This window comes from Triticum urartu, chromosome 7A (assembly GCF_056163025.1).
Source record: "Triticum urartu cultivar PI428250 chromosome 7A, HENAU_Tu73, whole genome shotgun sequence".
Lineage (NCBI taxonomy): Eukaryota > Viridiplantae > Streptophyta > Magnoliopsida > Poales > Poaceae > Triticum > Triticum urartu.
Window position 1 is genome coordinate 721,841,474 of NC_141879.1, and position 12,657 is coordinate 721,854,130.

General features: G+C 45.1%; 1 protein-coding gene across 1 annotated transcript; it reads right to left on the reverse strand.

Moving 5' to 3' along the window:
* Positions 1 to 9,980: 9,980 nt before the first annotated feature.
* Positions 9,981 to 11,463, reverse strand: LOC125519441 (protein trichome birefringence-like 9). Its single transcript, XM_048684249.2, has 3 exons — positions 11,084 to 11,463; positions 10,590 to 10,991; positions 9,981 to 10,494 (listed from the first exon to the last, which is right to left on the reverse strand). Exons 1-3 carry the CDS (start codon positions 11,461 to 11,463, stop codon positions 9,981 to 9,983), a joined length of 1,296 nt encoding a protein of 431 aa, XP_048540206.2.
* Positions 11,464 to 12,657: the final 1,194 nt, after the last annotated feature.

Genomic DNA, 12,657 nt, shown 5'->3' on the forward strand with positions numbered 1-12,657 from the left:
TCATCCCTTGCATACTATAGTTCATCATGAAGTTCTAGTAACTTAATGATGGTGACTAGAGGACTCTGTCAATCACCATCTTATCTGTAAGATTAACTCCCACTTGATTAAAGCGATTGTAGTACCCAGACAATCTGAGCATATGCTCACTGCTTGAGCTATTCTCCTCCATCTTTTAGCTATAGAACTTGTTGGAGACTTCATATCTCTCAACTCGGGTATTTGCTTGAAATATTTAACTTCAACTCCTAGAACATCTCATATGGTCCATGACGTTTAAAACGTCTTTGAAGTCCCGATTCTAAGCCGTTAAGCATGGTGCACTAAACTATCAAGTAGTCATCATATTGAGCTAGCCAAACGTTCATAACGTCTGCATCTGCTCCTGCAATAGGTCTGTCACCTAGCGGTGCATCAAGGACATAATTCTTCTGTGCAGCAATGAGGTTAATCCTCAGATCACGGATCCCATCCGCATCATTGCTACTAACATTTTTCAACATAGTTTTCTCTAGGAATATATAAAAAATTAAACGGGGAGCAATATCGCGAGAAATTGATCTACAACATAGATATGCTAATACTACCAGGACTAAGTTCATGATAAATTAAAGTTCAATTAATCATACTACTTAAGAACTCCCACTTAGATAGACATCCCTCTAATCCTCTAAGTGATCACGTGATCCAAATCAACTAAACCATGTCCGGTCATCACGTGAGATGGAATAGTTTCAATGGTGAACATCACTATGTTGATCATATCTACTATATGATTCACGCTCGACCTTTCGGTCTCCGTGTTCCGAGGCCATATCTGTTATATGCTAGGCTCATCAAGTTTAACCTGAGTATTCCATGTGTGCAACTATTTTGCACCCGTTGTATTTGAACGTAGAGCCTATCACACCCGATCATCACGTGGTGTCTCAGCACGAAGAACTTTTGCAAAGGTGCATACTCAGGGAGAACACTTATACTTTGATAATTTAGTGAGGGATCATCTTATAATGCTACCGTCAATCAAAGAAAGATAAGATGCATAAAAGATAAACATCATATGCAATCAATATAAGTGATATGATATGGCCATCATCATCTTGTGCTTGTGATCTCCATCTCCGAAGCACCTCCATGATCACCATCGTCACCGGCGCGACACCTTGATCTCCATCGTAGCATCGTTGTCGTTTCCCAATCTTATGCTTCTACGACTATCGCTACCGCTTAGAGATAAAGTAAAGCATTACAGGGTGATTGCATTGCATACAATAAAGCGACAACCATATGGCTCCTGCCAGTTGTCGATAACTCGGTTACAAAACATGATCATCTCATACAATAAAATTTAGCATCATGTCTTGACCATATCACATCACAACATGCCCTGTAAAAACAAGTTAGACGTCCTCTACTTTGTTGTTGCAAGTTTTACGTGGTTGCTACAGGCTTAGCAAGAACCGTTCTTACCTACGCATCAAAACCACAACGATAGTTTGTCAAGTTGGTGTTGTTTTAACCTTCGCAAGGACCGGGCGTAGCCACATTCGGTTCAACTAAAATTGGAGAAACTGACACCCGCCAGCCACCTGTGTGCAAAGCACGTCGGTAGAACCAGTCTCGCGTAAGCGTACGCGTAATGTCGGTCCGGGCCGCTTCATCCAACAATACCGCCGAACCAAAGTGTGACATGCTGGTAAGCAGTATGACTTATATCGCCCACAACTCACTTGTGTTCTACTCGTGTATATTACATCAACGCATAAAACCTGGCTCGGAAGGCATTGTTGGGGAACGTAGTAATTTCAAAAAAATTCCTACGCACACGCAAGATCATGGTGATGCATATCAACGAGAGGGGAGAGTGTTGTCCACGTACCCTCATAGACCGTAAGTGGAAGCGTTAGCACAACGCGGTTGATGAAGTCGTACGTCTTCACGATCCGATCGATCAAGTACCGAACGTACGGCACCTCCGAGTTCAGCACACATTCAGCCCGATGACGTCCCTCGAACTCTGATCCAGCCGAGTGTTGAGGGAGAGTTTCGTCAGCACGACGGCGTGGTGACGATGTTGATGTTCTACCGACGCAGGGCTTCACCTAAGCACCGCTACAGTATTATCGAGGTGGACTATGGTGGAGGGGGGCACCGCACACGGCTAAGAGACGATCAACTTGATCAACTTGTGTGTCTAGAGGTGCCCCCTGCCCCTGTATATAAAGGAGCAAGGGGGAGGCGGCCGGCCTAGGAGAAGGGCGCGCCAAGGGGGGATTCCTACTCCTACCGGGAGTAGGACTCCTCCTTTCCTTGTTGGAGTAGGAGAGAAGGAAAGAGGAGGAGAGGGAGAAGGAAAAGGGGGCTGCACCCCTTGTCCAATTCGGACCAGAGGGGGCGCACACCTCCTTCCTTTTGGCCTCTCTCCTCTATTCCCGTATGGCCCATAAGGCCCATATACTCCCCGGCGAATTTCCGTAACTCTCCGGTACTCCGAAAAATATCTGAATCACTCGGAACCTTTCCGAAGTCCGAATATAGTCGTCCAATATATCGATCTTTATGTCTCGGCCATTTCGAGACTCCTCGTCATGTCCCCGATATCATCCTGGACTCCAAACTCCTTCGGTACATCAAAACACATAAACTCATAATATAACCGTCATCGAACTTTAAGCGTGCGGGCCCTACGGGTTCGAGAACTACGTAGACATGACCGAGACACGTCTCCGGTCAATAACCAATAGCGGAACCTGGATGCTCATATTGGCTCCCACATATTCTACGAAGATCTTTATCGGTCAAACCGCATAACAACATACGTTGTTCCCTTTGTCATCGGTATGTTACTTGCCCGAGATTCGATCGTCGGTATCTCAATACCTAGTTTAATCTCGTTACCGGCAAGTCTCTTTACTCGTTCCATAATACCTCATCCCGCAGCTAACTCATTAGTTGCAATGCTTGCAAGGCTTAAGTGATGTGTATTACCGAGTGGGCCCAGAGATACCTCTCCGACAATCGGAGTGACAAATCCTAATCTCGAAATACGCCAACCCAACAAGTACCTTCGGAGACACCTGTAGAGCACCTTTATAATCACCCAGTTATGTTATGACGTTTGGTAGCACACAAAGTGTTCCTCCGGTAAACGGGAGTTGCATAATCTCATAGTCATAGGAACATGTATAAGTCATGAAGAAAGCAATAGCAACATACTAAATGATCGAGTGCTAAGCTAACGGAATGGGTCAAGTCAATCACATCATTATCCTAATGATGTGATCCCGTTAATCAATTGACAATTCATGTCTATGGTTAGGAAACATAACCATCTTTGATCAACGAGCTAGTCAAGTAGAGGCATACTAGTGACACTCTGTTTGTCTATGTATTCACACATGTATTATGTTTCCGGTTAATACAATTATAGCATGAATAATAAACATTTATCATGATATAAGGAAATAAATAATAACTTTATTATTGCCTCTAGGGCATATTTCCTTCAATATTGCCATGCAACTTTCCATCATTCCGTTCATCATGACACATTCATCATTGTCATATTGCTTAGCATGATCATGTAGTTGACATAGTATTTGTGGCAAAGCCACCATTCATAATTCTTTCATACATGTCACTCATGGTTCATTGCATATCCCGATACACCGCCGGAGGCATTCATATAGAGTCATCTTTTGTTCTAGTATCGAGTTGTAAATAAATAGAAGTGTGATGATTATCATTTTGTAGAGCATTGTCCCAAGTGAGGAATATAAAAAAAGAAGGAAAGGCCATAAAAAGAGAAGGCCCAAAAAAAGGGGGGGAAGGCCATAAAAAGGCCCAAAAAATGAGAGAAAAATATAGAAGGGACAATTTTACTATCCTTTGCCACACTTGTGCTTCAAAGTAGCACCATGATCTTCATAATAGAGAGTCTCTCATGTTATCACTTTCATATACTAGTGGGAATTTTTCATTATAGAACTTGGCTTGTATATTCCAACAATGGGCCTCCTCAAGTGCCCTAGGTCTTCGTGAGCAAGCAAGTTGGATGCACACCCACTAGTTTCTTTTGTTGAGCTTTCATACATTTATAGCTCTAGTGCATCCGTTGCATGGCAATCCCTACTCCTTGCATTAACATCAATTGGTGGGCATCTCCATAGCCCATTGATTAGCCTTGTTGATGTGAGACTTTTCTTCTTTTTTGTCTTCTCCACATAACCCCCCTCATTATATTCCATTCCACCTATAGTGCTATGTCCATGGCTCGCGCTCATATATTGCGTGAAAGTTTATAGGTTTGAGATTACTAAAGTATGAAACAATTGCTTGGCTTGTCATCGGGGTTGTGCATGCTAATAGCATTCTTGTGTAAAGAAAATGAAACATGACTAAACCATATGATTTTGTAGGGATGAACTTTCTTTGGCCATGTTATTTTGAGAAGACATAATTGCTTAGTTAGTATGCTTGAAGTATTATCATTTTTTATGTCAATATGAACTTTTGTCTTGAATCTTTTGGATCTGAATATTCATACCACAATTAAGAAGAATTACATTAAAATTATGCCAAGTAGCACTCCGCATCAAAAATTCTGTTTTTATCATTTACCTACTCAAGGATGAGCACAAATTAAGCTTGGGGATTCTTGATACGTCTCCAAGGTATCTATAATTTTTGATTGCTCCATGCTATATTATCTACTGTTTTGGACATTATTGGGCTTTATTATCCACTTTTATATTATTTTTGGGAATAACCTATTAACCGGAGGCCCAGCCCAGAATTGCTGTTTTTTGCCTGTTTTAGGGTTTTGAAGAAAAGGAATATCAAACGGAGTCCAAAAGGAATGAAACCTTCGGGAATGCGATTTTCTCATCAGATAAGACCCAGGAGACTTGGACCCTCCGTCAAGAAAGCCACGAGGCGGTCACGAGGGTGGAGGGCGCCCCCCCTAGGGCGCGCCCCCTGCCTCGTGGGCCCCTCGAAGCTCCCCCGATGTACTTCTTCCTCCCATATATATCCACGTATCCCAAAACGATCAGAAAGGAGCCAAAAACCTAATTCCACCACCGCAACTTTCTGTATCCACGAGATCCCATCTTGGGGCCTGTTCCGGAGCTCCGCCGGAAGAGGGCCATCATCACGGATGGCTTCTACATCATCATCCAAGCCCCTCCGATGAAGTGTGAGTAGTTTACTTCAGACCTACGGGTCCATAGTTAGTAGCTAGATGGCTTCTTCTCTCTTTTTGGATCTCAATACAATGTTCTCCCCTCTCTCGTGGAGATCTATTCGATGTAATCTTCTTTTTGCGGTGTGTTGGTTGAGACCGATGAATTGTGGGTTTATGATCTAGTCTATCTATGAATAATATTTGAATCTTCTCTGAATTCTTTTATGTATGATTGGTTATCTTTGAAAGTCTCTTTGAATTATCAGTTTGGTTTGGCCTACTAGATTGGTTTTTCTTGCCATGGGAGAAGTGCTTAGCTTTGGGTTCGATCTTGCGGTGTCCTTTCCCAGTGACAGAAGGGGCAGCAAGGCACGTATTGTATTGTTGCCATCGAGGATAACAAGATGGGGTTTTTATCATATTGCATGAAACTATCCCTCTACATCATGTCATCTTGCTTAAGGCGTACTCTGTTTTTAACTTAATACTCTAGATGCATGCTGGATAGCGGTCGATGAGTGGAGTAATAGTAGTAGATGCAGGCAGGAGTCGGTCTACTTGTCTCGGACGTGATGCCTATATACATGATCATACCTAGATATTCTCATAACTATGCTCAATTCTGTCAATTGCTCAACAGTAATTTGTTCACCCACTGTAGAATACTTATGCTCTTGAGAGAAGCCACTAGTGAAACCTATGGCCCTCGGGTCTCTTTCTCATCATATCAATCTCCAACGCTTTATTATTGCTTTGCTTTTTTTACTTTGCCTTTTACTTTTCACTTTGCATCTCTATACCAAAAATACCAAAAATATTATTTATCATCTCTATCAGATCTCACTTTCGTAAGTGACCGTGAAGGGATTGACAACCCCTAAGCGCGTTGGTTGCGTTGAGCTATTGTTTTTGTGTAGGTACGAGGGACTCGCGCGTAGCCTCCTATTGGATTGATACCTTGGTTCTCAAAAACCGAGGGAAATACTTATGCTACTTTGCTGCATCATCCTCTCCTCTTCGGGGAAATCCAACGCAGTGCTCAAGAGGTAGCAGAGTCGAATTGACGTGAAATTTCACAGAGAATATTTTTGGACCAGAAGAAGCCCACGATGTGTCGGAGATGGGCCAGAAGAGTCCCGAGGCACCCATGAGGGTGGGGGGCATGCCCTACCCCCCCCCCCCCTGGGCGCGCCCCCTACCTCGTGGCCACCTCGGGGACCCCCTGACTTGTTCCCGACTCCAACACCTCTTATATATACCCAAACTTCCAGAACATAACCTAGATCAGGAGTTGCCGCCGCAAGCCTCTGTAGCCAGCGAAAACCAATCTAGACCCGTTCTGGCACTCTTCCAGAGGGGGGGATCCCTCTCCGGTGGCCATCTTCATCATCCCGGCGCTCTCCATGACAAGGAGGGAGTAGTTCTCCCTCGGGGCTGAGGTTATGTACCAGTAGCTATGTGTTTGATCTCTCTCTCTCTCTCTCGCGTGTTCTTGATTCGGCATGATCTTGATGTATCGCGAGCTTTGTATTATAGTTGGATGTTATGATGTCCCCCCCCCCTCTATCTCCTTGTGATGAATTGAGTTTTCCCTTTGAAGTTATCTTATTGGATTGAGTCTTTAAGGATTTGAGAACACTTGATGTATGCCTTGCATGTGCTTATCTGTGGTGACAATGGGAGATTCACGTGATCCACTTGATGTATGTTTTGGTGATCAATTTGCGAGTTCCGTGACCTCATGAACTTATGCATAGGGGTTGGCACACATTTCCGTCTTGACTCTCCGGTAGAAACTTTGGACTTTGGGGCACTCTTTAAAGTTCTTTGTGTTGGTTGAATAGATGAATCTGAGATTGTGTGACGCATATCGTATAATCATACCCATGGATACTTGAGGTGACATTGGAGTATCTAGGTGACATAAGGGTTTTTGTTGATTTGTGTCTTAAGGTGTTATTCTAGTACGAACTCTATGATAGATCGATCAGAAAGAATAACTTTGAGGTGGTTTCATACTCTACCATAATCTCTTCGTTTGTTCTCTGCTATTAGTGACTTTGGAATGACTCTTTGTTGCATGTTGAGGGATAGTTATATGATCCAATTATGTTATTATTGTTGATAGAACTTGCACTAGTGAAAGTATGAACCCTAGGCCTTGTTTCCTAGCATTTCAATACCGTTTGTGCTCACTTTTATCATTAGTTACCTTGTTGTTTCTATATTTTCAGATTACAAAAACCTATATCTACCATCCATATTGCACTTGTATCACTATCTATTCGCCGAACTAGTGCACCTATACAATTTACCATTGTATTGGGTGTGTTGGGGACACAAGAGACTCTTTGTTATTTGTTGCAGGGTTGTGAGAGAGACCATCTTCATCCTACGCCTCCCATGGATTGATAAACCTTAGGTCATCCACTTGAGGGAAATTTGCTACTGTCCTACAAACATGTGCACTTGGAGGCCCAACAACGTCTACAAGAAGAAGGTTGTGTAGTAGACATCTGCGCTCCTCCAGCCTATCCCCGCGCCACCGCAGCTTCCCCTAGTCAACTCCGCCCGTCGTGCACGGCAGTCCTCCGACGAACATCGCCCGGCCGCCCACTACCGCTCGGCGCCCGCAAGGTGTTCGACAAAACGCCCGCAAGGTATGTATTGCTTCAACTTCACATTTTTTACATGTTGTTTGTAGTTTTTATAGCCTAGTTTAAATTGAACATTGTAGATGAGTTCATTGTATGATCCTTCCGAAGAAGAATTTGATATGGAAGAGGAAGAGGATCTTGCAATGATCCTAGCTATGCGCATCAATAAAAAACCGAAGCACGGTGGTTCGATTATGGGTCGGCAGAAAATTTGGAGGGATATGATCAATGCCCACAACAGATTGATGAGGCACTATTTTCTGGAGAATCCCACATACCTCAAGTCGTACTTTCGTCGCCGGTTTAGGATGAGCACCGAGTTGTTCAGGTGCATTGCAGACAAACTAGCGAGCCATGACCGATTTTTTCAGCAAAGGAGGAATGCCGCCGGAGAGCTCGGGCATAGCACCTTTTAGAAGGTGACAACCGCTTTGCGTATGTTGGCATGCGGTATCCCAGCTGATCTAGTTGATGATCACTTGGCCATGGGTGAGAGCCAAGCCATCATGTGTGTCAAGCGCTTCGCAGTCGGAATTGTGCAAGTGTTTGTCCATGAGTATTTGAGATCTCCCAATGCTGAAGACACCGCAAGGCTATTGGAGATGAACAAAGCTCGTAGCTTCCCAGGTATGCTTGGCTCAATAGATTGCATGCATTGGAGTTGGAAGAATTGTCTAAAGGCATGGCATGGGCAATTTCACGACCAAAAAAAGGGTTCCACTATAATCCTTGAAGCGGTGGCCGATCAAGAGACTTGGATTTGGCATGCTTTTTTGGAATGCCTGGATCTTTGAATGACATCCACGTTGTCAACTGGTCACCACTGATGAATAAGATTGCAAATGGTGAACTGCCACCGGTGCAGTTTGTAGCAAATGACCGTGCATACAACTATGGCTACTATCTTGCGGATGGCATCTACCCAAAGTGGCAAACATTTATGAAGCCGTTGATAAAACCGAAAGGTAAGAAAAAACTTGGTTTCCACAATGCTCAGGCGGCGGCTAGAAAAGATGTGGAGAGAGCTTTTGGGATTTTGCAAGTCCAATTTACTATTGTGAGAGGACCTGCTAGATTTTGGGATCAAAAGATGCTTTGGTACATCATGCACGCTTGTGTGATCATGCACAACATGATCATTGAGAATGAGCGTGGCCAAGATGTAGATTACTCTCACTGTGAGCTCTTGGGACATCCTGTGCGAGTGCGGCGGAGGGCTGAAAGGGTGGCCCATTTTGTTGCCTCCTATCATGCCATTCGACGTCCCACAGTGCATGATGATCTTCAGAAGGATCTCATTGAGGAGTGGTGGGCTTGGAATGGCCGACAAAGAGCATCATGATTTGTGCGTTTGATGTTGTATTATTGAACTATTTGTTGTATTGAAAGATAAACTATTTGTTTGAGTTATAATAACGAAATTGAACTATTTATTGTTGATTTATTTTGTTTGTGTTTGATCTTCTTGCTTGTGTTTGGAGCGCATATGTTGTTTGCGCGAGAGCGCGCGCTGCATTTTTGCGCACTGCTGGAGCTACGCGCGCGCTGCATTTTACCGCGGCTGCTGGAGCCAGCACTGCCCGACGCGCCAAACCAGCCGATGGGCGTGTTGCAAACTGGTTTTTAGCGCGCCGCGCGTTGGGCGGATGTTGAAGATGCTCTTAGTAAAATATTCGGTTACTGTAAAAAGAAGCTATCTATGTGGATCTATCATAGTGCATACCAATTTCACCACAAGAAACATAGCCATCGATCTGAGCAATGCTCAGTTCGTGACTTGAACAGGATCAAGCATCCAGGTTTTGTTGCTCGTCTTTGTGTGTATACAAACCGATCAGACGGATGAAACAACTTGAGAGTCCATGGGATCAACGGCTCAGCTTGCCTCACGCCAATTCTGCATGCATGCATGCACGGGGGTGCTCCTCTGACTTTTGTGATACACCGGGGTCCTGCTGCCTACCCTATGTGCCAGAGTCAAACACTTTACATACATCTTTATGCTTTTGTGATACACCATGCTCCTGCTCCCTACCCTATCTAAATCTCTGCTAATTCTGCATTTCATGAATTATGCAACGTGGGTGTGAAGTTCGTGTGTGCAGCCATGTTAGAATTGGTGCGAGATGAGCTGCTGATTATTTTTTGACCAACCTCATGCCATATCCCGTAGACACGAGGTGCCCGTACATCACCTGGTTCCACGCGTCCGGCACGCCTGGCAGGCACCAGTGGCTGCAATCCTCTGGGGCATCCGGCGGCGTCCCGGGCTCTCGGTGCCGTGAAGGATGACCGTCCCTTCTCAGTGCTGTCATGTGCGTTATGTTCAAGAACACCACCCTATTGTCCATCTGCTGTCTAATTGTGCCCCGTGCTGTGCTCGAGATCATCGTGTTGATCCACGAATACTCTTGGTTGCTCTCGCCAGTGGTCATCATAAGAGGATCCCGTTGGTCTGCACATGAGCCCCCAGTGTCCCACGTTCCGTTGTCGTAGTGCGATGGAGAATAGCTCCTGAAGAAGAGATAGCCCCTTGTGGAGAGTCGTGGATTGCTTAGCGCCCAGTCTTTCACCGTCTGCAGGGATAACCGGAACGCTTCCTTGATGTCCATTTTCATGTTGAACCGATTTCCCACCATGAAATAATTTCCTCTGCAGTATGGATCAATGCAGTTCTAGTCAGTTGATCACGATCATAGCAATGCAATGCAGTAGCTAGCACGCTAATTAGTTAACTAATTACATACGATTTGATGGTCTTGTGCTCATTCCACCAGTGACCCGTGTTGAGGACGAGCACATCAGCACCGGCCCAGCGCGTGGCGTGCCGTGGCAGCGCGTCCAGCCGGATGGCACCCCTGGTGACGCTTGCACCTTTGTTGCTTGCCACCGGCGGGATGCGGTCGACCATGACGAGCATCGGCGCGCGGTAGTACTCCACAGAGAGGTTGTAGTCCAGGAAGATCATGGAGAGGTAGCCCTTGTGCCGGCTAAGGGGCTTCCCGGACTGCTCATATATCCTCGAACCATTCGGCACGGCGCTGGCGAGCATGCACAGCATGGACTCCCACTGGTTACGGCCGATGGAGTCGCCAGCGAACACGATTCGGCCGTTCCGGCTCCTCTCCAACATATCCGTCGCATTAAACCTATTGGATTTGAACGTACTTAGAAAGGTGACAGAGACAAGACAAAATATTTTGTTCTCTGATGAGAGATGTCAATGGCGATGGCTACCTACTTAGGGAGGCGGCAGCTGCCGCGAGGTTGCCAGCGCCAGTGCCGGAAGGATGAGTCGTTCCGGCCGTTGCGCTCGCAGCGGAAGCCGGGATCAAGGAATGGGCAGTCCTCCCCGTAGAGCGTCGCGGTAGTGGCGTCCTTCACCCATTTTCCGTCAGAGTAGTCGCAGCCACCGGATGGGTCGGCGTGAGCCACAATGCCTCCGCCATCATTGTCGATCAGAAGCGGCAGTGGCCGAGCCTGGAAGAATGATTTCTGCGGCTGCGGCACGAGCGTGAGGACGACGGAGAGCACGAAGAGAACCAGCAAAGCGGACACCGGAGCGTGTTTAGCTTGCATGGATGGATCTCCGACTAATACTTGAGTAGTGATGGCGACCATTAACAGGCTGAGAGGAGAATAAGGAGCCGAGAGTGGCGTGGAGTTGCAGTAAGAGTGAAGGAGCGAGTGGCGCTAATGCCAACAGCTAGCGCAGGGGCTAAATTTAGACATAATGACTGTATGAATGATGAACAAATAGGAACTAGTCGTCTACACATCGGAAGCGCCATTCAGAAGCACTTGTTTTCTTTCCAACAGAAACCAATGGCATAGACAAAACCATTGGCACAGACAGTTCTGGTGGAATTCTGCATGTGGATCCAACAAAAAGTGAAGGGAACCTGAAACAAGTTTCTTTTTTCTTACACATTTCAGGATAAAAAATGCTAGACTTACGAAAGGTTTTTACAAACCCCTACGTAATTACCTTTCCCACTAATCAAATCAACCCCCCCCCCCCCCCCCCCCCCCTCCCCCCAACCCCCTGAATTTCAGGATGTGCCTGCGCCCACAACTAATGGCCAGTAAAAAAATAGGCAATTCACACAAGTCACCCCGTAACCCTCTTGACCCCCTAATCTCACGTAGGTGTAGCAAAGCTTTCAGGATAACGGAATCTGTTTCAACCATATGGCTGTCATAATGGACCATTGTCCCCATTCTATGCTGCCATGAGTGGCAAGAGCCAACACACATGCTACTAAGTGTCCTAAAAACATGCTAGTGAGCGCAACTAAAACCCTGAACTAAACTATACTCCCTCCATCCCATAATAAAGAGCGTTTTTGATACTATACTAGTACTCTCTCCAATAGTGCATATAAGATGTTTCCAAAGTGAAACTTTGCAGACTTTGACCAAATTTGTAGAAAACAATACAAACATTTACAATACTAAATATACATCATACGAAAATATATTTCACGGTGAATCTAATGGTAAAGATAGGGTATTATAAATGTTGATAAATATTTCAAACTTAGTCGAATTTTTAACTTCAAACAAGTCCTATATGCACTCTAATTTGGCTGCGGCCTGCGGGAGTATATGCATCAAAAGGCACCAAGAGTTCGTACAAAGGACCATTTTTTTATATACTAAAAGGTATGGCAACATAGAAGTTCTCCCAAAATGACAATAACAACTAAGAAACTCCGCCCGGACCAAACAAAAAGATGCATTCATGCAGAAGCATGGGACTGTAAATGGTAAAGTTTTATTTTTGATGATTTCACTCATGGTCTACTATCCACG

What these genes read in the sequence shown, in the direction of transcription:
- LOC125519441 (XM_048684249.2), bottom strand. Translation starts at nt 11,463, where the DNA reads ATGGTCGCCATCACTACTCAAGTATTAGTCGGAGATCCATCCATGCAA. An exon ending in GGCAGCTGCCGCCTCCCTAA is followed by an intron (nt 10,992 to 11,083) that starts GTAGGTAGCCAT and finishes CAAATCCAATAG; the next exon opens with GTTTAATGCGACGGATATGT. An exon ending in GAGCACAAGACCATCAAATC is followed by an intron (nt 10,495 to 10,589) that starts GTATGTAATTAG and finishes TCCATACTGCAG; the next exon opens with AGGAAATTATTTCATGGTGG.